The following is a 27,592-nucleotide window of genomic DNA, read 5'->3' as shown; positions in this document are numbered from 1 at the left end:
TACTGTAAGGAGATTATTTTTTATTTTATTATTTGGACTCCATGATCAACTGTCTTACTGACCTGTGATTGGCTAAAGTCGCAGGCTTGAAGGCAGAAAAAACAACCAAGAGGAGGAGCAGAATTCCATTTGAATTACATTATGCGTAAATATTATGATGCAACTTTTGCCCAAAGATGCCAAAAATAAATGCCTACCCCATCTTAAATATAGATATCTGTATGCTAAATATGATAATCCCCGTTTTTCCCAACAGGCACACAAACAAGCGTAATGACCTCGGTTTCAGGCGTAAGCAAGAAACAGATGTAAATGTAACACAATAAAATGTAAAAATAATACATTAAAAGACAGTAATTGTGCATATGGTGACTTCATTCGAGGGTCAAAAGGTCTGTTGATAAGCCATCCCTTTTACAGTTGTCAGGGGAATCCTGCACCAAACAAATAATTCAGGAATCAAGTGGTGTGTAATGCATCTGTCTGAAGAGACATGGAAGGTGGCCCTGAACGGTGGCCATCCATCCTGGTTTCTGCAGCTTGTATGTCCCTGAGGGAGAGCCCTCCACTATCAGGACTGATAGGGTCCATATGGCGAGCAATGAATGCTATTTAAATGCCATATGTCTCACCAGTCACAACCTGTCCTTGTCAAATCAAAGCTCCAGAAGGGCTTGTGCATGTTCGTGCATAAAGTGTGGGTGTGCCAGTGTTGAGTGGACAGTTCACATTTAGTTTTGTATTCCAAGAAAATTCTGGGAGCAAACTTGTCTTTTCTTAGAAAACATAATGACCTATTGATACTTGAAAATTAAATTTGCATGCACACTGATTGTGGATTGCTAAATTAGATTGCTAATGAAGTAAAAGTGTGTTCATCAAAGCATGCAGTTTCATGACAGTTCAATAAATTCTCATTCTCTCGTTTCCAGCTGCAGGTTGTACTATGAAATGATAATCAAAATATCTAAACGAGCTGCTTTAATCTTTATCATATCGATTTAACTGGCTAGATTAATGGATTTTGGAATTAAAGGTGAAGCTGCCATCAAAGAAAATATTAGGTCAGCTCAACCATGAATTTAAACTACAGGTATTCACTAATTAGTGTCATTTATTAATTGATAGTGTGATTTCTAGGGCTGTAACAGGACCATCAACTTTATGTTTACTTTTATTGATTGAAATTGGGAGGACAAAATATTTAAAAAGCTTCTCAGTGTATCATAACACAGTTCGCCATGAACTACAGGCTCCAAAATGACCATAAAGTTAAATCAACACCTCTATAAAATGGTCACAACAACAACAACAACAAAAAAGAGACATAAACTTCATGAAGGAAGGATTTATTGCAGGGTTGTTGCATTAGACTAGCTTAGTTTTCTAATAAATGTTGGTGTGTATTTGTTCTTTACCACTGAGCACCAGATTTTCAATATGTGGATACAAATAAAGTGCACCTGCTGATTCAACTGGATGTTTATGCTAATGCTATATTTATGATAGAACTGTGAAAAGTTAATTAGTTTGTCAGGATGTGTGAACCACAGCTGTCAAATCAAACTAGGCCTATGTGTATATAGTTTGACAGAAAAATCAGCTATTAAAGCAGGTGTTTAAATACTAACAGAAGCTCACTGCCCACTGCGGAGGTAGATAGTGTCCTTTTCAGTCTGGGCACTTGACCTCACTGTGAATCTTAAATGATTACGTGATTCACCTTTAACAATGTCAAAGATATGGGCAAATTTGAATGATAATTGCTCAGCAAGAACACTTTGTCAAGGGTCAAGAAATATATGATACTATGATAGTCATGTCACGCATACAGTATTTCAGACATGGTATAGTCCTGAAAAATTAATAAATATCTACATAAGATATTTGGTGTTGGATTTATTAACGTAATTATTAAGGCAGTCCCATTTCCCATTTGTAGTCATTTAAAGTCACACCTTAAGACATACCACATTGTAAAGTGATGTTCAAGATGTAGTAAAATTCCTTTCCTAACCACCTTCTGCTGTGTTTATGCTGTGCCTCTGGTCATTTTTATTTTCTCTCTGTGTTTGTCCAACAGATAGCAACCCAGATTGCAGTTCTGATAGCCAAGGTAGCCCGTCTGGATTGCCCCAGGCAATGGCCAGAGCTCATTCCCATTCTGCTCGAGTCCGTGAAGGGTCAGGATGGCCTGCAGCAGCACAGAGCACTGCTAACCTTCTATCATGTCACCAAAACCCTAGCGTCCAAACGTCTGGCACAGGACAGGCGGCTTTTCCAGGATGTAAGTCCACAGTTTTTGCCACTTGTTGTTTTTGCCACCAGTCTCATTACACCTTTGTTTTTTTTTTTTCAATGTTATTACTTGTCATTCATTAGTCATTCACTATCCTTTCTGGTTTTCTGTCCTCTGCAATTGATGGAACAGCTGTGCACACATGAAGAAAGGTGACTTTAGGTCAACAAGTAAAGAAAAATAAAACTTGAGCTCTGTCCTCTAAACTCTGCTGCTTTTGTAGTTAGCTGCCGTTTTTTTCTTTTCTTGTGTTCTGCCCTGTGACTTTGTCATGTTCCTTTTTTCTTTTACTCCCTTTTTTCTGCAAAGCCTTTTGAATGTGAATACATGAATAGTAAGTTTATCCTGGGAGTTGCAGGTTTTTTAGTTTCATATTTAGCCAGAAGGAGATGCTGTTTAGCTACTATTTGAGACATATCAAATTCGATTCTCTGCACATGTGTGTGTGTGTTTTCATGCATGATGCGAGCGTGACTGACATGTTTGGGAATAGATTTGTTGTCTGTGTTGCTAGTTGTGTATGTAAGAGTGATTGTGTTAGAGAGAGGGTTGTTTGTGTGAGTTAATGTTTCTTTCAAACAGGCAGTGAATCAGAGGAAATGTTCTTTTTTGTCATCCATGGTTTTAAAAGAATACACGACCTAAGCAGTAAGACAGTTGTGAATGGATTTAGGGGAATAACATGATCAAACAGACCAACAGAGGGAGAAAGAGAGTGGCAGAGACATACCAGTGGACATCAGAGGCAGTGACTGAGACCAAATAGTTGGACGTCGTGCAGAGGCACCCTCTATGCCAAAATGTGTGCCCTTAGGCAATATGAGGAACAAAGGCAGCCTGAGCCCCATTAAACAGTGCAGTTTTTAAATGATGCACTGATGACTTTGACGCTAAATGGCCCATGCAATGCTCTCTCTCTCTCCCCTGTCATGGCATTAAGTGGCTCAGTGGCCACGCATACACACACGTACCACGCATTGTGAAGAGGTGACAAGACAAAGGACAATGCAACACCGTTAATTTCTGTTCTAGTGGCACGCTTCACCCCTTGAGTCTAAGTGTTTTTTAATGTGCATTCAGACTGTAGGACATCTTCACTGATTTTGAACCGTAAATGACCTCCGTTTCTGTAGCTGTCTGTCAGGAATCTTCCTAGCAACTAATTTCCCTGTCTATTAAATGGGAATTTTAACTAAGACAAGTCCACTAACCTAAAAGTAGGAAAAAAATTGAGCAACACATATGAATTGATAAGGTTAAAACAATGTCTGAAAAAGTATTGCATGTAGTAAGTTGTGAAGGTATGTAATGTAAAGTTAATCACATTCTCCAATAACAAAAATGATTTAAATTCCATCATGCATTATGAACATTTCTAGAAAATACGAGAACAGCTCACTAAATGCATGATCTTTTCTGACTGAGCTGGATCATAGTGTCTACAGGTAACCAGTGCATATCATAAGTTAAGTTGCGACACAGTGTGGCTAATGTTAGCTGTACTAGCACCACCCTCTCTTTGTAGATTAACTGTGGTCTATGTGGCCATGCTTTGCTCAGGTTGAGTGGTTATATGCCACTTAACACAGCATACATACACCAATTCTTTTCTGTTTTTTTTTGTTTTGTTTTTTAAGATTATTTTTTTGGCCTTTTGCCTTTAGTGTGATGGGACAGCAGGACAACTGAAGATATGACAGGAAAGGGGGCAGAGAGAGAGGGGATGACACGCGGCAAATGGGCTGCAGGTGGGAATTGAACTGGCAACTGTTTTATTAACATAAAGTGAAAAACAGATAACATACAAAAACAAATTTTTACTTCCTACCATTAGAGAAGTTAAGTAGTTCATGGAGCGGAGTAGCAATCAGCTGTAACAAACAAGTGGCAGAGCAACTTACACTGTGGCATTTAACAACTTCGACCAACTCTCTCTGCTCAAACTGTTTCACCATAAAAACTCTGTACCTGCTTTGCATGTTGGACACCAAAGTCTCTTGTCAGAGCTGAGGGTGCAGCAGAGACGCTGCTTTCCACTGCTGGAGACATGACATTAACGTAAACACCACATACAGTACAGTGAAACATACAGTACAGTGGAACATACAGTGAAACACTCCGCCTGCTCCTCATTTTATTTTTTTTTTATTGTCATACAGGCAGGGGACTATAGCATTCTTTCAGATTGATCAGTTCATTAATTAATGCAGTTAACTTAAAAAAAAAAAGAAAATGCTGCAGACCATTTAATTGGCAGTCAGGAAAACTGGAGCAAGAGGTTGAAAATTGTGCCTCCTTTTCTATTAATTCAGTCAAAAATAGATTCTGAATCATACCCCAGTAACCCCCCTCCAAAATATGTCTTATGCATCATGTTTACTTCAAAACTAGGCTACTTCTCAAGTTTTGGTGAAGTGGGCAGCTGCAGATAAATACAATCCAACCCCGAGCCCAGGGCTTAAAAGTTTTAAATTTTGTGATCATCAAGATGCATTGAGAATCGTTTAATCATCGAATCTGTGTCTGCTGGTTTTGTCTAGAAGGGAACCCCAAATTTGTGAGATTCTCAGGTCTGGGGTTCTCTTCTAGACACAGTGTCTGCTGATGCCTGCTGACAGTGACAGAATGGATAATTGGATTGATGACGTTAAATAGCGGCCCTGTGTAACTGATGAAGGCATCTTTTAGGATGGCGATATTAATGTTTTTCAAATTTTACATAGTAGTTAGATGTTGGTTGTGACAATAGCTAAAAATGGATAATGGAGAGGAGAAAAACCGGACCACCTCTGCCACGTTTAAGTGATGAAGTACTGTGTTTACATTGTTGTGAAAGTAATGTTACATAAAAAGTAAGTGTAAAAGTAGAATATTATACTAATATTGTAGGGAGACAACACCTCACCAATGGCAGCTTGTTAGCTTCTGGTACTTTGGTACTTTCATCCATTCTAGATACCAATTTCATTATTTAACTTGACAGCACTAGGGACAAAGGATTTCATCATGGATATAACTTAGCTGCTTTTGTGGTTGCTGTAAAAGTTTGGAGGCCATGTTCACTTTTTTCTGCAGCTTGTTCCTCCTCTCAAGGTTGAGGTTACCAAACGACATGACCATGTTAAAAGATAGGATACCTTCCTACTAGGCTCCTATACATGATTTCCAGGATATTATTCAACTTATGTAGCAACTCGCTGGTCTAGATCTGGGAACAAGCGCAGAGAGACAGGAGTGACTGTGTTCTGTCAGACCTGCAGCTGTGTATCTTGGAGGCAACAATTAACCGGTGTTGTACATCAATAAAATATTAATAAATAGGTTGATAGATTAGTATATTTGTGCTGAATAGCAATGCTAGCAATGTTTAATTATTTCCTTTTCGTGAACTCTGTTGTCTTCATTACTTAACAAAACTTTGAAACAAGGAAAACGGTTGTTTTTATAGTGAGCTGTATGTTTTTAAAGAACATAGTGATTAGTCACTGAATGTTACCGTTGCCAGTTATTCAGAGTCTGGATTGGACAGCTGAGTATCTCTTCATATCTAAGCTCTCTCTTTTACCCACTTTGTTTACACTGTTCTTTTTCGCACTCTATTTAGTACAAACAGAAGTACTGTTAACGTGTGTGGGGGTGTTGGAGCGTGTCTTCTTGTACTCTGAGTGTGTGCACTTCTCTCCTGTTCTTCGTCCCAGCTAAATCTGTTTGTAGACCGTGTTGACTGCATCATTTGAGATGACACATCAGCGGCAATACTTAACTAGCTCTTTGTTTTACTGGTCCACTTATGGAAGTTTAAGCTGTGAACTCAACTAATTTTACTAACACGGAGCTAAACAGGTAGTGGAGGAAAAAAGGGAAAGGGAGGAGAGGCAGAGAGGGAGGGTGTGTAGGGGAAGAAGGGCTGCTGATGACAGGAGGAGGGATCACATAAGGAGAAGTTATTGAGTTAAGAAAAAAAAAGGTGTAAGGATAAAACTGAGGCTATATTCAAGTAGAAGGAGAATGGAATTGGGACACTTTTATAAGTGATTTCTGCCTCCCAACTTATGCAGAGTAGGGTTGTCATGGTACCAAAATTTGAAACTTTCATACGACACTCACTCTTGATACCGCAGTAAAAGGGAATGACAGTCCTATGCATACAAAATAGGATATATTTTTTTTCCTTTTTTAAGAATTAGCAACCTGCACACAGTGCTGGTACTGAAAAAGTCACTGAACACTGACTGGCTTTGCCACAAGCCAAATTACAGGCAGGAAGATAAAGACTAAACTGAACTGTGGTCTTGAATGAGCACTTACGTCTTTTCTTTTTTGTACTCGGGTGTATGATATGATGATATTAAGCTTGTTGTTGTAAGTAAGTGCAATAAAACCCTCAAGAGTACACCTGTTCAACGCGCATTAACATGTAAACCTATAGAGAGCAATAATTTATTCTACATCCCTGCTATTTTACACAAGCGTAGTGTGCTGGCTCGGCTAACAGTGATCTGAACAGTTTATTTTAGTTTGCCGCGTATGTGACACTTTGCGTAATTGTTGTAAACTTACTGCTGGATGAGACAAAGAGACTTCCGCTCTCTGCAGTCAGACATCTGCAGGCAGTGAATCACCTCAGCATCAGAGGACATGATACTGACTGATGTCTGTTTTTTATTCTGTATAAACTTCACTCAGTGTTTTGATGTCAGGAATGTAATTTTTTTTATTTTTTAAATACATGAAAGTAGTGTGGTGCATCTGACTTTTTTAAATTAAAATTTTAGATTTGATTCCACTGAATATTGAGTTTATATAGTGACTTTCCTGTGGCAAACAGCACTTTACAGTTCCTGCTATAGTTATTGTTATTTATGAAAATATTCAGTTCATACAGATTGCACACACAGATTAAAATTTGTTTAAAAGGGTACTTCTTGCATAAGTGGTCTTTTTTCAGTGGTCTGAAAACATTCATCTGAAAAACTGATCCATGATCAGTCACGGAAGACGAAATGACACGTCAAACTTGATATAACTCAGGGCCATGCACATCAAAGCACGTCTCAACACAGGTGTGTCAAGCCTGATCCCAACAGGCTGGTGCACGTCACTTTCTGTCATTCATCCACTATAACACTGTGTTTCCCAGAGGCCAGTGCGTCATATGTGGGCATGTGCACTGTAGCACCCACACATTTGTTACTTTTTATTAAAAAACTCAGAGAGAGAGTACAATAGAATATATTTTTTGCTGAAAGCGGAGTAGTATAAATACTTCCACAGACGAACATGGACATATACACTCACAGAGCTTAAAAAATTTATTTATGCTTTGTTTTTTTTGTTGCTACTCAGAGCTCATGAATCATCAACAGAGACCAACCTTTCCTGTTTTCTGCCTTTTCACTTCTCTATATGGCTCAAACAAGACTGCATTCTTTTAGTAAAGAGAGTGTTTTGGTAATAATAGGACTACATTGTTGAAAGTCTTCTATTAAAAGGTAAAAAGCTGCACAGATGTTATCCAGAGCAACTACTTTTTATAAGAGCATTTCAGCTTAATTTTGAAACCATGCAAAAGAATTGTTGTAAAGAAACTGTGTTGGCCTTTTATTTAGTTTGTTTGGTTGTTGTGACTCTCAAACATGCAATAAGTTCAGAGATGAATGGGGCAGGTGATAACCAGCCACTGGCTTTGTGCATTTGAATAGCAATAAAGGGGCAATATCCCACAGGATGGGTATTCATAAACAGCTTGTCAAGCGAAATGAACTGTACTTTTTGTAAATGTTTTGGTTTGTGATCTCTTCCTGCTGGAATAGGGAATCGGCTTGCAGATGGAAGAAATTGTTTGCTTTTATTGAAATTTGCCTCTCTGTTGTCTCTGTCTCGGCTTGTGAAAGGGAGCAGATACATGCAAACACACAGGTCGTACAACAGCAGAGATTTCCAAAACACACGCACGCACGCACACACACACGGATGCACACACACACACATGCACACACACACAAAGTAACACAGACAGACTCATGCACCACATGGGTGGGAAAAATAATTGATTCTTGGATGCATCAGAATTCTCTCTTGAATGATTTAGCAACAATTCACAAAAGTCATTATCTGGAATTCAGATGGTTCTGCAGTCACTGCCAGCCAGTTAAATAACAGACTGTTTCCCCCTATCCTGCCAACTTACTTAAAAATATATCAGTTGACATACTCATGGTTATCAAGGGAGTAGACTGAGAGATCAGTCCAGTCGGAGGAGGTTGCGTATTATGAAGATGTAATCTGTTGTCAGGGAACACCAGTAGGTTGAGGTATGGGTTACTTTTTCAAGTGTGGTAAGCTTTACTGTTTGATGTTTTTCATTGTGCTACCTGGGGCCATAATGGGGTTTGTAGTCTGGCTCCATAGATGACATCAAGCTTCGGCAAGCCTCACCTTAAGACATGCTTACCAAAATCTTTTTCCATGATGTGAAAAAACACACCTATTGTGTGATTGTTTGGTGCTTGCCAGCAAACAACAGATGTGGTTGGTTGGTTCACCATTGGCTGCTAGCTTCTAATAAATACTTTGGCACTTGTTGCACACACAGTATTCTGTACTCTGTGCCTTCAAGTTTGTCAAAGGTCTGATTGGTCCACAATTGTTTTGACCACAGCGACTATAAATGTTATGATTTTTATTTTCCGCTTATTTGGGTTTGGGTCATGATGAAGCAGGGTATTTCAGACGTCCCTCTCCCAAGCAACACTTTCCAGCTACTTCTGGCAGATCCCAAGTCATTCCCAGCCCAGATGAAATATGTAATCCCTCCATGGAGTTGTGGGCTCTTGGGGTCTCCTGAGTTAGCTGTAAAGTCGGGTATTGTTTGGATTTTAATGATTACAATTCTGATTGACTGGTTGACACCTAATTTTTTTTTCACACCCACCCTCTGAGAACTCTGCCCCCTGATTGGCTGATAGGCTTCGTATTGCCTCTCTTGGCAAGGTTTGTTGTTGAGGTTATTTTGCATGGATATGACGACAGATGTGCTTCGAGATTTCCTTGCAAAAACCACTGCTCCAGACTGATTACATCCCTTCCAGCACCAGTAGATGGTTAGGATACAAATACATCCCAGTCCCAAAGTATCTTTTGTGGGCATATTCTGCTGTGTAGTCAGACCTATTTTTAGCCATGTAGAATACATGACCTTAGATCCAACAGGGAAGTGTTGGGACACATACACGTCCTCACACATCAGTTGATTGCCTGAAAAGAAGAACACCAAGAGTGAGGAAGAATTTGAGATCATTTCCTCAACTTGGTTTATCATTTAGAGGTTCCTTGCATTGAATTAGACTGGAATCTGTGGAATAGAGGGTGTCAAGCTCTTGAGAAATCTCTGCAAAGAAGAAACTTGCCAGTCTTGCTGTTTTCTGTAAAGAATCTATCAAAGCCTGTGCTGTGCTGTCAAAGTAGGGATTTCTCTTTCAGCAGGTGTACATCATCACCATCCTAAGCACTGGTTCTCATATTTTTCCCACTTGACACTTCAGTGTTACAGACAAAACGTAGTTTTTCTGTCAATGAGTTGTTCACTTTCTGTCTTTGAGATGCAGTCTTATCATTGAAACTTTGCAATGACTTTTTACGTAGCTGTTAACTAAGAAGCAGAAATGTCTTAAACCATCACCTTTGCAGTCTAAGAATATCTTAGTGTCTTGTCTTCCTTCAGCATTGTCACACTGAAATACTTGAATATTGAGCCTCAATGTCTGAATAGTTCCAGAGATGCGATGTTTACCTCTTTTCTGTTCTGTTTATTCTTTTTATGAAAACACCAACTGAAGCATAATCCAAAGCTCATTATTGTGACATGGCAGATTTGTTATATTGTCTGAGCTGCTGGGCCAGACGATATACTACACACCTGATGGGACTGAAAGTACTTTTGTCTACCTTTTGATGATCTTGTTTTGCCTCTACGGGAGAATGCTTTCATTGGAAAAAAAATTTAATAGGTTTGGGCTCAAATAATGTTATGGCAGTGACTGTAATAGGAAGTTCATTTGTATCTAAATTAGACCTGTGACTCAGAGGTCCCTCTTTGCTCTCTGTGTGTATTTGTTCTCAGTCAGTGTATTTTGTCGAAGTGTTTTCATATTTGCATTGTCATCAGTGTAACTGGCTGTGACTCTCTTGTGTTATAGGTGCAGTTTGCAGGCATGAAAATCTGGTGTGCATACTCATTTATGATTAATTTCTTGTTTTCACCAGAATCACCTTAAATGCCTGTTGTTGTGATCACTGATCCAGAATAATTTCAGCTGTGTGTGATTGACTGTACTGTTTGTGTATGTTGGCAGCTGGCATCGGGCATCTACAGCTTTGCATGCTCCCTGTGGAGCCATCACACCGACTGCTTCCTCCAGCAGATCTACGCCAGAGATGAGGCTGCAGCGCTCAGCTCACTGGAGAGGACGCTGCTCTCCCTCAAAGGTAGCAATTTTGCAAACACGCTAACTCACACGTGCCCATGCACACACACGCTACAACTGCATTCTCATGCAAAGCGGTACAGTGATCTATTAATACAAAATGCTAAATAAATTCTGGCCTTACAGGGATAAGGCAATTTTTGAAGTGGGGTTGTATGAGGTACTTTGTCAGTCCTTTACTTACAATAGATGGAGGTCGGCGCACCCACAGTTTGGGTATTTTAGCCACCTAAAAAAGCCATCAGACTCCTTTAGCAAACAGTATTTTTACGTAGCTCAATACGGGAGTTGCAGGACTACTGCTGCCTCTATTGGTTATTTTTTGTGTTGTATTGTGACTTTGGGGAATCTGAACTAACCCTTTGAAACACAGAAGTTAAACAATAACACAAACTAACAGATCAAGGCAGTGGAAGGCCAGCAACTCCCATGTTCTGCAAGGTTACATTAGTGTTTTGTCTTTGGAGTCAGGTAGCTTTGGAAAAAGCAATATTTGGCTTGTCTAATAGCTGTTTCCTGTCAAAAAAAGTGGTCTGACGGCAAGGCAAAGTGGTGAAAATCTTTTAAATATACCACTAACACTTTGGACTTCTTTAGGTGGCTAAAATACATTTTGTTGCTGACTCTGTCAACAACATTATGTGTCTTAGATTCCTACATTGGTATTCCTGCTGCATCTCTAAACTGCTGACCGCCATCCACTGACTATGAATAAGAACCTCCTATAAACCCACCTCAAAAAGTTCAAGCTATCCCTTTTTAAAAAAAGGAAACTGAGAAAAAAAGATTCTACCCATTGACATAAACTTAATGAAGCAGACAAGTTGTGAACTTAGAAATATTCATATGCGCTGCTACTTTGTGAAACACCAGTTAAGTGGAGTTGACTTTAATTTGTAATTCGTGACAATCCTGCATACTGATTTTGATTTTCTGTTTCTACCTCTCAGTGCTTCGCAAGTTGACAGTCCATGGATTTCAAGAGCCACAACAGAACATGGAAGTGATGGTGAGTCTTAAGTTATTTCAGCTGTGGCTGCCGTTGAACCACTCGTATTTTGGAAACACTGATATTTTTTCCTGTTGGTGTTTTGAGTTGAAAATGACTCCAATCACAGTGTGCAAAATGTGGATGGCCATGAAGATTGAAAGAGCCTTAAGCCTTGTCTCGGTTCAAAGAGTCAGGAGTTCTGTATGAGCTCTTCTCCCACTGTCAGTGTGAAGAAAGTCCAACTCCATGAAGCTGTTAATTTAATTTAGTCTAAATCTCTGTGGTTTATAAAAAAAAATAAATCTTAAAGCGCCTGTCTGGATAGGGTTTTGGTTCCTCCATGGCTCAAAGTTAATGGAATCATTTGCATAAAACTTTGAACTTTGAAAGTAAGATGTGAAGGACTTTTTAAAGGTATAATCTGCAACATTTTACCCCAAAAACATAGAAGTGTGTGGTGGGAGCTGAATCTGCGGAAACCCTGCCCTCTGCTTGCATTTTCTTATTTTTTCTCATTGTTTTGCTGTGCTTGGGACATTTTATCAATCCAATAAGTTGGTATTTGAAGGCCTGATGCATTTAAGAACAGCTGGGACAAATTCTACTGACTCTACTTTTAGGCAATGCAGCCCCGATATGAATGGTAACATTTTGTGATGCAAAAAAAAAAAAAGAGCACACTGTGGATATGCCTGGTTGCAAAACTATGGTGGTTGGTGGGGATTGAAGTTATTTCATTTGAAAAGTCTTGAGGCTGAAATCATGTCATCAAGACAAGGACTGGAGAGTAGGGCTGCAACTAATGATTTTTTTATATTGAGGTTCATGTGTCAATCATTTTTCTTGATTGTTTCATCAGTTGATTCATCTAAAAAATGTCAGAAAATGGCGAAAATGTCAAAAAATTACGTTGTTTCTTGTTTTGTCTTATTTTGTCCACTAAAAAATTCAAGTTACTGTCATATAGGAGAAAGTAAGACAAGAAAATATTCACTTTAAGAAGTTGAAAACGAGGAATGTTGAATTTTTTGCCTTAAAAAATGACTCAAATTGATCAATTATCAAAATAGTTGGCCATTAATTAAATCTTTGGAAACTAATTGATAAACACTATAGTTGAGAGCCATTGGTAGGAGGATCTTGTGACTTTTGCACCTCTGTCAGAAGATTAGTTGGTGCTGAAATAAACACTTAAGTAATTAATTAGTATTAGTAGAATAGTCTGTTAAAGTTTGAATAATCAATACTTAATTCTTTTAAGCGAAAATATCAAACATGGTCATTGCATAAAATTAAAAACTAGAATTTGCTTGATGTTTTTGTGATTTTGATTTACTAGGTTGATTGTTGCAGCATTGCCTGGCATAATTTATTATTTTATTTTAGAAAATTTATAGGCTGAATTAATCATTTTGTGAGAGAAATTATTCTGTTTACTGTGCTCTATTATGCCACTAATGAGACCACTTTTAGCCTGCAGCCTGAAGGTTGTATTATGGTTGAAACAGTCGCATTAAAATGTCATTTGCCTTGAGCTGTCCCTGGTTATTCCAGCTCAGTGAGCAGGCGTAATGGTTTGGAGTTAATATTTCATGTTTAGATATATATGCTGTTATTATCTCGAGACTTAGTACTTTGATGCAGCTTTTTCATTTATTTTATTATTCAACTGATGGTGGTTTAACAGAGAAATATGCTTACTATGAACTTAACCTCCTGTCTAAATGCTCATGTCAAGGCTGCTCATGCATTTTTTTTCTTTACTATCTCTTTCTTTTTTGTACTTGAACTCCCCTTCCGCTCAAAATAGTGTTTTGCTTATTGCTTCTCCACTTAGATGTATTGATGTCACTGTGCAGATGTATGTATGTGACACTTAACGTCTGTTTTCACATTGATCTGCTGAAGAGGGGGAGGTTCTCTGTGCTCACCTTAAATCTAAATCTAACATGTATATATTTGAGGGGGATCTTGTGGCATCAGAACGAGGATAGAAAAATGAGGGGGAAAAAAAAAATTAATGTTGAATCCCAAAACCTCTGATTATACAACTTATGAACTTTAAAAATATTTGCATTTTTTGGAATTATTAACTAGATGCTTGAACTGTCTTAAAAGTGCATTTTTATTTTTGTACAACATGTCTGGAAGTCATTGTTAAAATAAATTTTACTGCTGGCAGGTAGTGCAATCTTGTAAATAAAACTAAAATTGTGGCTTTCTCTCATCTCTTGAGCTGCTCCATAGACAGAAAGGAACAACATCTTGCCATCATGCATCCAGTTAGTCACCTATCTCAGACTAATATCACAGCTACTGTGTCTCAGTTATTTCTTTTATTTTCCTCCTGACACTCATTTTTGCTCCTGTTGTCTGTGAGCAAGGTACAGTCCCATAACCTCGGGATAGGCATGTTTTTTTCAGTTGAAGTGGAAAGATTTTTAGAACAAGACATGTTGTGCCTCTGTTGACAATATCTACTCTTGTCTGTCCATTGACTTAACACACTTTTGTATGTAATCATGAGCAGTATTCAGATTTCAACCAGGATGTGTTTAGCATCTGCTCACATGACCTGAAACAAATTCAACTGATAGAAAGTTAATTGTTGTTAATAGAAACAGGCGAGGTGAGTCAAACTCACAGGGATAATGTAATTTGAATTAATTGGATGCAGTTATTGATTTCACTCAAATTAACCCCTTTCCTGAACAGGAACTCTTTCATTATACAGGGTAAGCTTTTCAATCTGGAAATGGGAATCCTCATTCATATCAGATTGTTAAGATTATTAACTACATTCTATGATTCCTTTGCAATTTAAATGATTTTGGATGGATAAAATGCCTTTCAAATATTTCCTGTGATGGTTTAAAGATGTTTCACGCTCTTTTAATCAGACTTATTGATTAGGTCCCCAAGGTGTCATGTCTCATTTTGCTCTTCCTTTGGTGATGAGGCTGATGCTGAAAAAAAACCCTGTTAAATCATGTTACATTATTTAACTTTTCATCCATATCAAGGTTGTATTTCTGTCAGGGACTGTAGGATGCTGGCTGTCTACTAAATAGTAATTAAGCAACTTGCTGAAGAACTGAATTAATTCATGTAAAAGAGTAACTATGTTTAACTAAGTCATGATGTGTATCTTGGAGGCGTGCAGCACAGCAGGCCTGAACTGTAATAGTGAATCTTGATAATAATATCTGCTAATTATGCACAATGTTGATGTGAATAGATTTGTGCTTTTGTGAACCACTTAATTGTGTGTGTGTGTTTACCCACAATAGCACATTTTCTGACCACTAAAACCACGAAACACAAAATAAAGAGTCTTTTGAGTTATTAGTAAGTTGTGATTTAACTAAACCAGCCAAACCATTTTCCTCATCTAATGACTAATAATCATGACTTCTGTAATGTTTGCAAAATTCAGCACACTCATAAAAAAGTGAACTGGTGTTGGTGGTCGCAGCGTGACCCAGACATCCGCACCATCACTACTAGGAGTAAATCACAAGTTTCATCATGGCACAATATTAAAGGGATCGTTTGGACAATAGTACGATGAGTATTTTGAGTTAGTTTAATTCAAGAGCCTGTGGACTGATATGAGACGATATCATGTGACCCTTTAACACAGTCAGTTACAGAAGAAGCTCCACCTCTTTCCTTTCTGCTTTTGACCATAAAAGAAAAAAAAACAACACTTAGACTTTACTGCCTTAACCTGTTACAGTTATTTATCATCATTTCAAAAATATAGTTGTATCTTAAAGATGATGATATGGATTGATGACCTAAAAAACATTGGTGTTTCCAAAAAATTCCATTTTGATACACCAAGAACCATAAAACTTTCAGTAACATGCTTGTCATTCATGGAACTTGAAACAAATATGTATGAGGCCCCCGTCACACCCAGCTAACAGTTGGACTCAATGGCTCTAGTTTACCCAAGTTGATGCTAGTTGCAAGTTTTGATAAGCCATATTCAAGTTGTGTTCCAAACATTTTGTTCGTCTTTCCATAATTTTTTTTTGGAGTGTAAACTCAGTGTTGCGATGTGTCAAATGCAACTTTTTACAGAAGACCTGAAGTTGCCGCAGTCATCCGTTTTTGTTTGTGACAGTTCCTTGAATTCTTCTTGATGTGTCCGGGCCTTAAGTCAATGGTTAATTTCATTCACGCTTTGGTTCCTGATTATAAACCATCCAGTGTCTTCACACTCGACATGAGCATTCTGAATAGGTCGGGTTTATTTTCTAATCACCACAGAGGCAGCCCTGCTGGAGAACAGCTGTGAGCTGGAAAACACTGGCACTGAGAATGAAGAGCATTGTCAGTTTTCTTACAGGCTGCCACAGTGTTTTAAAACTTTTTAAAACTTATTTTGCAGTTGAATGACTTTATCTTCCTGGCTTGATTATCAAACAGGAACCACAGGAGGGAGGCTAGTTTAGACATCTTAACAGATCTTGTTCATTAGGAACTAAAGTCACGAGGAACATTTTTTTTCTGCAACCTAGATTACAAAAAAGTTGGGAAACTGTAAAATGTGAATAAAAACAGAATGCACTCATTTGCAAACACAGTGATTATTTTACAGTTATTTTAGGAAGTGTTCCCAAGCCCATGTACGAATACAAAAGGATATTCACAAAGTGGTGAACCTTGCCCCATCCTTTCTTGTGGATGACTGAGCCTTTTGACATAGCCCCTTTCATACTGAATCATGATACTATCAGCTGTTAACAGTTAACCTGTTTACCTGTGAATATTCCAAACGTGTTCTTTGAGCATTCTACAACTTACCAGTCTTTTTTCTCACTGTCCCAACTAGTTTGAAACATTTTGCTGGCTTCAGCCACAGCAATGAAACCACGGGCAGTTGAAATGAATGACATTGACCATCTTGTCACAATGGCACATGTCAAGGGAAGGATATAGTAGACAAGTGAACAGTCAGGCCTTCAAATTGATGGGTTGGAAGTAGGAAAAATAGGTAATCGTAAGTATCTGAATGACTTTGAAAAAGGCCCAAATATCGAGGGTTGACCAGAGGTTCAGAGCATCTCCAGTACCTGCTAAAAATGTTCCAAGGAAGGGCAACTGGTGAACTGGTGCCCAGGTCATGGATGCCTGTGGAGTGAATACCTTGACTGGCCAGAGCTGTCTTATGACAATATTAGAATATTAGGCAGGTGGTATTAATGTTGTGGCTGAACAGTGTATTTACAAAAATCAATTAAGTTAATGAGGTAAGAGATTAGATATCATCTTTGTACTGCTTTCAATTGAGTATATGTCAAAAATGATCACCTTCTGTTTTTACGTTTTGCACAGCATCCCAACTTTTTGGAACTGGGGTTGTAGATCTGTTCTTGCTACTTAGTATGCAGGTAACGTCCAGGAGTTACCAAGGAAAACAGAGATTCAAAAAGACAAATTCAGTTGAGACATTGTGATAAACAGTCTACTACAGCCACCTGAACCTGTAGCAAGTCTGTGCACGTATACTTGACAACGCACAGCTGAAATATTCACTGAATTTTAGTCTTAAATTGCCACCCACTGCTCTCCCCTGAGATCCTTTATTAGATGAACTCGGTTGTTCTGTTGACAATCTCATCTCTCATTACAAACTACTTCTCTCACTGCTGCTGACGTGCCCATTTGATGCCCACCACTCTGTCTCCATTTTTCCATCTTTTTCTTACAGTCTCAATCAATTTTGCTGACATTCATTTACGTTTCACTTAATCGTTGTGTATTCTTCCCCTGCAGTGCCACGAGCCTCACTTCTTTTCTTCTTTAGTTGTCAAACCTTTTTCATCATGACTGATTCAACTGAAAACTTCTATTTTGCACTCCCATTTGCAGCAGTCATTTCTAATTTCCTGAATGCTCTATTCAAATATTTTTCTCCTCCTCTTATTTCATCTACCTTGCCTCCCCCACCCCTTTTTCTAAATCCCAACATTATCTTAACATACGCCTGATGTGAACTTTGTTCTCCATCATCTCCCACCCGCTCTTCTGTGCTCTTCTTGTGACCCCCTCTTTCTTCAGTAACTCTGTTAGGAGCTGTAGCCACCGGCTGGGATCTGTTTTGTGATTAATGACACTGCTGTTGACCTCATGGCTGAACATTAATGCAGAACTAAACAGATTGCATCTCCATCTATCATCTAATTTCCCATGCTAAGCTGAGTCTACACCAGGCTACAGAAAATTGATTCTCTTTCATACTGTGTAGCTGGGACTTTTATTTATACTCTGGAGTACTGAACCAAGTGTGCCTACGCTTGTGTAGACGCGCACATACTAAAGTTATTCCCTTGTTAATATATCTGCTTCTGGGCAATACTGATGAACCAATCATGAATGATTCAACTGCAGAAATGTCAAAGGGATTAAACTTTATCTCACCCTCTCTTCATCTCCTCCTTTTCAGGGTTTCCTGAATGCAGTGTTTGAAAGACTAAAACAGTTCTTGGAATGCTGTGAGTACTCTTCTCTCTCTCCCGGTCCTGAATCTCTGATCCTACACTTCTCCTTTCAGTAAACAAACACAGTTACCGGTGCTTGGTCCCATGCATGCTGAAAGCACCTACTTAAAAGTCAAAGATGCTTTACGATACCCTAAGTCAAGGTCTCATAACAGGATAGCATAATGTATGTGTCAAATTAAAAGTTCAGGCTGAGTCATCCTAAGGGGTTTAAGTTTTAATTAAGAGTTTCTCTGTTACCTTTAAGTACAACTTATACTCTCTGTACTAATATTTAAATGAATGACTTTGTTTTGAGGATCAAGAATCTTATGTAATGGTTAAAGGCAGGTTATGTGCCATGAAATGAGCTTTCCTGAAAAAATATTTGATGGTGACCTCATCCTCCACTTGTAGGTGTAAACGTAAAACTCAACCAACAAGTGGACCAAAAACTTGAAAGTAAACTCGTCCACTGTGTCTAACTTACAACATTACTTATTATACTTACACATAGACAGTGTGCAGGAGTTTACTTTTTAAGTCATTAATATGAAAAAATGACCGGGAGACAAAGAGAACTGGAATCTAATCATACTGTATTTTACTTGGTGACACTCTGGCCCAGTTTCAGTCTGGCCTCTACATACCCGCCTTACCCACTGTCATTCTGTTTGTGTGTTCACGTGGAGTGTCTGCCACATTGAGTGCTGTTCCAAACCAGTTAGCCTTAAGGGCAAATGGGTTATATAGCCCTTCAACCCTGAGTCTGCGTCAATGCTCACAAACCACACTCCTCTCAGGCACACCACCTCTTTTGTGTCTGGTCTGAAGAAAACGCTACAGCAGTTAGTTCTGTGTGAGGTGCGGTTAATCAAACAGACAGTTGATGGACATTTTTATACACATATGACAGAATGACGTGACAAAAAATGTTCAACAAAACAGAGATGTGGCCAAAGAAGCACTGGAGCAAGTTTTTCTTTATATAATTAATCATTTTTCCTTTCACAAATTTACTGTTCCATGAATGTAATGAGTGTGCCTGTCATTGCCACTTACATCTTTGTCAGTGCTGTTCACAATATTGTCATTTTAATATTTATTTAATTTCAAAATCCATCTTGATGAATGTTCCTGTTTCCGTCGGAGAAAGAGGAGCATGTTCGAAAGGGTTGAGGGTGTGTTTACACTTGGCCCCTTATTTGAGTGACCCTCTCCACCAAGTCCTTAGTTTCTCTTGTTGAAACATCGGTAAAGTTCCTGAGTTTTTGAGGTTCTTCGTCCTCTAGGAAAGTTCCTGTGGTGGAAACACCCCATGAGTGACAGCCACCAAGTGCAGTGCCAACTACCTTTTCACTGTCTAATCTCAGTATCCAGTGGTTCTGTGTTCATTTCCATAGAGCTCCGTCACAAAAACAGCCAGTGAGTGAGAGGTAAATAAATCTCAGACACAACTCCATGAGCTGCCATACAGCCGATGTTAGCAAAAAATATCATTTGAGATATCAGCCACAGCTATCACTTCCAATATTTACTCTGCTGATGGCAGTGGAGACGGGGTCAGGGTCCTGTTGGTGTTTGGGCCTGGCAGATAGGGGAAACAGCAAGGCAGCTCACAGTCGGACCGGGGAGAAATATCAGCTCTGCACAGCCTGATAAGGTCAGCTATATAAACTGGTGTTTTGGGGGGCTGTCTTTGTGGTCCATTCAGATGTCTGGCTCTTCCTGTTGGATGTTTGTCCTCCAATTGAGGTCGCCTATCTTCTTCTGTCAGTCACTTCTTAAAAACTTTATTTGCCAGGCTACCTGTCAGAATTAATGACTACCCTTTAGTCTCAGCTGGGTTTTTATTGTCATTTTTTTTTCTTCTGTGAATTAATGTATGGATTTTATTAGCAGGTTTCATTGTGTAAAGTCATCAGAGTCACTGAGGTCATACGTCTGAATCAGCATCTGATTACATTGCCTGCTGTTGCACACCTGCAAACAAAGAAACAGTGGCATGGATGTAAAGTCAATAAGATGCAACAGGGTTTTCATCTGCATATTTCCTGATTGGTCCAAAATCTGAAAGGAGCAAGACGAAGCAGTCTTGAGCCAGTTAACCTTTTTAATCAATCCAGTGTCACTTCAGATTAGCAGCTGCTGATAGAAATGAATGAGTCTTGTGTGTTTCTGAGTGTGTGTGAGTCAGTAGAAGGGAAACAATGACCCTCGCTGTTCACAAATAATTGGAGGAATGCCAGAGACTGTTATAGTCTCTGCTGATTTCATCAATGAGGCTGACAAGGAAGTAAACTACATGGGGCATCTTTATTGGCTTTAGCATCATGAGTGGTTTTATGGAGCCAAAATTTACATCACAGAGTGACTCATTCATGGTCATTTTTTTTAGTTCTTTTATTACTGTACTTTATTATATACACCAATGCCTGTAATGGGCTCATGGGACTCTCAAGGCAGCGGGGTGAAGTTGGCATTTGACCTTAAAGAAAGTTTCTTGTAGTAAATCAGTCTAAGATAAATTAATCTTTGTATATTTCTGGAGCATTTTTTTCTTTTCCTGTCCTTCCACTAATTTTGCTCCTTTGCATTTACAGAATTTGAGTTTTTGATGCACTTTTACATTCATCAGGTCCATAATTACTACACTGGTACTGAATAGACATGATCAGACACCAGTTAAGCTATTTTTTATCCAGTGTTCCATGTGATACTGAAAAGGTTTCCTCTGAATTAATTGTGTTAATAGTACCTAGTATTATACTATACTAGTATTATACTTCACTCCTTCTAAATTCAGGTTTCCGAACTGCTGAACCACTGTTATCTTGTGAATGTTTATTATGATGCTGTATGTTATTAAGTATATGACTCCTGTTAAGTAACAATACTGTATTGTTGCTTTGTGTTTCAGGTCGGCAGGTTGGTCCAGATAGCACATGCAGAGAGAAGCTGGAGAAGACGATCATACTTTACACTAAAGTTGTGAGTTGACTTGTGTGCGAGTGCTTTAAATAATGATTAGCCCAGGCCCTCTGCTGCATATCTTACCCCATCTCTCTTGCCTGCTTTTCCTGTATCTCTTCAGCTGTCACTATCCCAATAAAAATGCAGAAATGTCACCAAAAACCTAAATGACAACTGTTTCATGTCTGTTTTCATTATTACTGAAAGAATAGATGTATATTTTCAATCAAGGATTTTGTGCCAATTATAGTGGCTAATTTTTATGTTTCTCTCTCCATGTTTGTTCTCTTCTTTCCGTTTCTTCCATATAGTTGTTAGATTTCCTGGAGTACCACCCATGTGCATTTATACCCCTAATCCAGCGTTCCCTGGAATTTGCTGTCAGCTATGTCTTCACTCCTGCAGGGGAGGGAGTAACCTTCGAACGCTTCATTGTCCAGTGCATGAACCTCATCAAGATGATTGTAAAGAACGATGCCTACAAACCTGCCAAGAACATTGATGGTAGGATATTAGAGCTTTGGCAAAGAGGAGTGGGAATGGTGACGGGTGCGTGAAGTGAGAACACAAGGGAGTAAAAAGACACAGTAGACTGGTGATAAGAATTGCAGAGATGGATGAGGAGAAAAGGGATTCACATGAAAGCTTGGCAATCAAATCTGAATTTTAGGTGTATGATTTGGAGGCCAATCAAAAATGCCCCTAGCTCTTCAGAACTGATCACTGACAGTGTTTTGAAAAGCACAACGCTGAAATACCATCGGCGTCACCGTACCTCACCATGGCTCATGTTTATTTCAGGCTGTCAGAGGCCTCCAGTGCTTCATTAGCTGTGGAGCACAGCACTTGGTCTTTGTTCTGCAAGCTAGTTCGGTCTTTGTTGTGCCTTATTGAAGATCTTTCTCTTGAGCAATCATTGCTTGACAGAGCAGAGCCACATGTTTGTGGTTCTTAGTTTCATTCGAACGTTTGGAAAGTCCAACTTCAGGTTTGCCTCCCCTTTCCTATTTCCAAACAGGAAAATGTATTTTGAATAGTGGGGTTACATAGCTAAAGGGAAAGTTGAGCGCTGAGTGACACAGCTCAGCTCAGAGCAGCTATCTGACTTATTTATTAGGCCTACGCTGTCAGTCAGATAGACAGACAGGCAGGAAGACCCATGTGTGCCTGAGAGTGTTAATACAGGGCCCTGAGCGCTGCACCAGTGGTGGCATGGGGGTCAGGGGCCACAGGTAAAGTAGAGGTTTGAAAGTAAAATGACTAGAAATCTGTCGTGTTGAGTATTGGTTTGACTCTGGACTCTCTGGTTAGATTTTCTTGTTTTCTGTATATCAGATTTTTTTTTGGCTATTCTTAAATCATTTAAATTTTAACTGAGAATCAAGATGAGCGGCAGAAGAGAAGGTTTTTTTGATGCAAATTCTAAAAAAGATGCTGTATAAATTTTGAGTTGATATACAGACTAGAAAGGACTTATTTCATGACTTACGACTTATTTCAAGGTTACTTTACCTTTTCATTCTACATTTGTTCTTTACTATTTCTACCAAATGCTTTTGCCTGAAATCAAGCCATTTCAGTAGGCAACTTGAAGTTTATATTTCAGCTGCTACAAGGAATTTTAAACTGGTTATGAAACGGTCTCAATTTAATACGGATGACTCTATATGATCTATATAAGCAAACAAGACCTTCTGCGACAAGACTGGATATTTCTATGTAGTTATCCTTCATGCCTGGATTAAATGAACCTACATTCACCTTTTACAAAAGTTTTATTGAGAAATACTTGAGGCAGCTAAAATAAAGCAGAGAGTCATTTTTCTTTTATGTCGTTTTTATTTTTGTTGTTATATTTTGTGGTTGTGGTGGTGGAAACACTTCCGTTACTTGTGGTAGCTTTAGATCTCCTACATACTAAATTTACTTTGTATTGATCATTTTGACATTGCTTTTTATTGCATTATAAATTAGCTTTAAAGCTGTGAAGAGTAGAGAAAGTAAAAATAGAAGAAAATCTGATATTGTGAGAGCCCTCGTACAGATTGATTTAGGTTCATTGGATTTTTTTTTGTTTGAGAGATTAATGGATAATAAAATATTTTTGTTTTCTTGTCGAGTCCAGTAAAGTCAGTTTTTATTTATGTAGCCCAAAATCACAAATCACAATTGGCCTCAGCGTACTTTACATCCTGTACAGCGTATAGCACCCTCTGTCTTTTTGACCCTCCATGAAAACACTTTTAACAGGGCAAAAAATGTAAGAAACCTCAGGACGAGTAACAGAGGAGTAATGCCTCTCCCAGGACAGACAGGCATGCAGTAGATGTTGGCTGTATGGAGCAAACCAACAAAGTCACGTTACTTACACATTTTGATGACAAAATCTCTGATACATGCAGATCTTTTCTTCATTCGTTCATTTTTCCTCTCTTTTCCTCTCCTACCTTCTTTCTCTCCCTCAGATAGTAAACCAGAGAGTCTGGAGGCTCACAAGATCAAGACAGCCTTCTTCACACACCCCACACTGACAGAGATTGGACGGCGGCTCGTCTCACACTACTTCCTTCTCACAGAGGAAGAGCTGGCAATGTGGGAAGAGGACCCTGAGAGCTTTGGTAATAGCACATCCCCAGATACATGGGCTGAATCCAAATGTCCAGACTTACCTGGACCTGCAGACTGGCAGAGTTAACAGGCATGTTCTTGGAAAGTCCAGAAGAGTGAGAATTGGCCAGTTCTACAATTCATGAAGTCGGCAAAGTCATTTTTGGAGCAGGATTCACTAGAATTTATTGTTTATTGGACTGATGTAGTGGTGAATTCATGTGGTAAGGTTAGGTGGTGAACACAAATAATAGCTCTAATAATGAGTTCTTGAATTTGGGGCTGCAGCTACGGATTTTTCATTGTCGATTAATCTGTTGATTATCTTCTCGATTCATTGATTGGTTGTGTGGTCTATAAAATGTTGCAAAGTGGTAAAAAAGTGTCAATAATTGTTTCCTAAAGCCTAAGATTGCATCCTCAAATGCCTTGTTTTGCTCACAACTCAAACATATTCCATGTGCTGTCATTAAGGAGTAAAGAAATCAGAAAATATTCACATTTAAGAAACTGGAATCAGAGAATTCCAACCTTTTTTTTTTTTCTTCAAACGTGACTCAAACTGATTAATCGATTATCAAAATAGTTGGTGATTAATTTGAAAATTGCTTCATAATCAATTAAGCTTTGCAGCTCTACTTGAATTGTAGTTTATATATGTGATCATATGCCAAAGGTAGTAAAAGTACATGTATTATTTTCTCAATTAAAGGTACAGATATGTGTGTTAAAATGTCAGGAGTAAAAAGTTGTCAAGAAAATAAATACTGTTATAATTTGCACGGTCAAAAGAAATGGTTTTCATACAATTTTCGCCCAACATTCACATAAAAAATTCTGTTCTATTTAAAGCAATGAAGCATTTTATTTTGCTGGCAATTAAACTTGTGGTCTTCTCTCCTCTTCCAGCTGTTGAAGAAACAGGTGGGGACTCTTGGAAATACAGTCTTCGGGTAAGTAAAGACTCTCACAAACTATCTTGTTGTATTTTCATATTAAATACCTGAGAGGGGGGAAACCTGACAGAGTGGTCCTCGAAGTCTCTGTTGTACAGGCAGCGGGGTGTCAGGTATTTCTGTGTTTGTAAGTGCCCCGTGATGATGGTTGTACACAGTTCTCAACCTGTCTTACAGCATCTGTCTGACAGCATCTAGGAGCAGTGAAAACCATCATTCTTATAATTTCTTGTTTGCCAAGAATAAAGTTCACACTTTGCAAGACAACAACAACGAAATATGATGCTGAAGTTCACTCTTTAAACCATAAAAATGTAGATTCTAATAACCAGAACAACAGAAGATTTCAGTTGCTATAATATTACTTGTCACAAATATGCTTTAGTGTGTGCTATATTTTTAGAAAAAGCAGTGTTTTATGTTGCGGCATAACTGGCAGGTTGTGTGCATTGCAGCATCATAAAACAGTTAGTGGTCCCCAGGGATCCTGTCTCTGTGGCTGTGTCTAGTTAGCTAGCAGTGGCTTTTCTTCAGCTGACATAATGTCTCAACTGATGTCTTATTTTTTTTCCGCCCTGCCCTTATTTATCTTCCCTTTCCTCTTTACGTTGAGCCCCATTTACTTGCTTTCATCACTTCAGATGACAAACTCCTGCTCTGCTCTTCCTTTGAAGCGCAGTCAAGCATTTGTTCACTGAACCTCAAGGTCTCGCTGTAAAAGATCTTATTCATTTAAAGCACACTACAGCAGAAAAAAATGTGGCATTACAGTGAACAAGAGCTTATTAGGTACCTAATTATGGCACAATTTAGAAATCTGAGAACACACTGAACTATTTTTAAAGGGACAGCTCACCCCAAAATCAAAAATAGAGCTGGGACAGATCTGATCCAGTATCGTTATCAGGTGCTGCTGCTGCTGCCACTTACTGGATATTGGACTGACATCACAGGTTGACATGCCAATCCAGATTCCATAGAGTGGTGTATTTTTTTTAATGTAATGTTTTTTAGATATGTAATAATGCAATTGTAGGCCTATAAGCAAAATTCTGTAGCACAGATCAATTAATGAGTAACTAAACACAAAGATCCAGTAGTATGTATTTTTGATTTTGGGGTGAACTGTTCTTTTAACAGTATTTGTCACTGTTTATTGCACCAATGTTCCTTTTTTAGAGGACTATGTTTGTGTGTTAAATTTAAATACTTAAATGTCGGACAGCAGCAGCCTGGTTAAAAGTTTTTTTTTTTTACTGTAAATTGTCGAGCGGCCTGACAGTTTTAAACTGAACTCTCTTTTGCTCCAAGTTCTTGTTGCTTTCTCACATACTTAAAAAATAAGTTCATAATACAAATGGAGTTGTTAATGTGGAAATGATGACAATCCCTAAAGCTGGAGGTCTTAATTTAAAGCACACAGCAGCAGTAAAAAATGTGGCATTTTGGTGTACACAAGTTTATTAGGTAGCTGATTACTTCACTATCTGGAAGTCTCAAAAAATAAAAAATAGGTTATTTTCAACGATATGGCCAATGATTAGATGAAAATAAAAAAAAAACCTGACTGTCCAGCTTGCTAATAATGAAAGTGCAGAGTAATGGATGGCAGTCTGGAAAGGTCTGACGCCCTCTGATATTAACAAGGAACTGTTTTTAAGAGTCCTCCTCACTTTTTATTGCATCAGTGTTCCCTTTAGATAGGACAATGTTGGCATTTTAATCTGATACACTTTACACAATTAAAAGTGATTGTATCATGAACTGTAGAGCGACCTTAGAGTTTTAAACTGTATACTCTTCCTCCTGCTTTTTCACATACTTTAAAAAAAAGTTGATGACCAAATCATTATTTGATGGAGTTTGGAAATTATCACAGTCCTGAGGGCTGGAGGTTTGTGATCATATGTCACAAGGTTGTATGTAGGCTGCAGAGGCTAATTATAATGTATATTTACTACTAACGTAGCATCTGAAAACACACACTCCTGCATGTGTGTATATAATTCTTGATAAAGGGACTTTCTGCACAGCATAACCCTCTTTTGACCTTCACAGTAGCAGCTTGTGGTGCTCAAGATTGTTCATAGATCTGATGTCACTGTCCATCTACACCCTACATGCTCACCAATTCTAATGGCTGATTATAGATTACCTTCACCCATCAATTTTACCACCTGTCTATATTTTCTCAACATAACAAGGGTAATGTGCTGGATTGGCCTTTTAGAGGTGTCGTCTGACCTCTGACCTCTTGCCACCGGGATAAAGCTTAAAGGTTAAAGCTACATGCTATGAGATGTCACAGACACATACACATTTACTATAGCACACAGCATGTATCCGTGAATTGAGTCAGCCCACATTGTCAGATATCTTACACCTTCATTTAATATTGATTTTTTTGTGACAGCTAAAACCAATAAACTACTGACGATGGGTAGACTCATCATTTCTCTATTTGAGCACACACACGCAGACACACAAACCCAGAAATCCCCCGACAATGTCACATTGACTTTTTATTGAACTGGGAGCTCAAGCCATTGTGTGTGTGTGTGTGTGTGTGTGTGTGTGTGTGTGTGTGTGTGTGTGTGTGCGTGTGTGCGTGTGCGTGTGCGTGCACATGCCTCTTTGTATACATTTTTCTTTGTGCTTACAGAAGGTGTGCACTGACACTCTGACCACCTCTGAGTGCTCAACAAAACAACAGCAGGCTGCTGAGAATGGGGAAAGCTGTGATACTGCTGGTAGAAAAGCGAATGATTGTGATGTCTTTTGCTTGCAGT

At 38.6% G+C, this 27,592-nt stretch overlaps 1 protein-coding gene across 1 annotated transcript in view; it reads left to right on the top strand.

Moving 5' to 3' along the window:
- The window catches only part of ipo11 (importin 11), a 154,182-nt gene that overhangs the window by 15,055 nt on the left and 111,535 nt on the right, over positions 1–27,592 (top strand). The window contains exons 5-12 of the mRNA XM_084728700.1: positions 2,084–2,287; positions 10,654–10,786; positions 11,736–11,794; positions 18,234–18,282; positions 21,188–21,258; positions 21,552–21,744; positions 23,706–23,858; positions 24,757–24,800. Coding sequence (XP_084584826.1) covers positions 2,084–2,287; positions 10,654–10,786; positions 11,736–11,794; positions 18,234–18,282; positions 21,188–21,258; positions 21,552–21,744; positions 23,706–23,858; positions 24,757–24,800 — 906 coding nt within the window. The remainder of the gene's footprint in view (positions 1–2,083; positions 2,288–10,653; positions 10,787–11,735; positions 11,795–18,233; positions 18,283–21,187; positions 21,259–21,551; positions 21,745–23,705; positions 23,859–24,756; positions 24,801–27,592) is intronic.

This window comes from Lutjanus erythropterus, chromosome 10 (genome assembly GCF_056507025.1).
Source record: "Lutjanus erythropterus isolate fLutEry1 chromosome 10, fLutEry1.hap2, whole genome shotgun sequence".
NCBI lineage: Eukaryota > Metazoa > Chordata > Actinopteri > Lutjaniformes > Lutjanidae > Lutjanus > Lutjanus erythropterus.
Note: the sequence above shows the minus strand (reverse complement) of the source record. Positions and strands in the feature narration are given on the sequence as shown.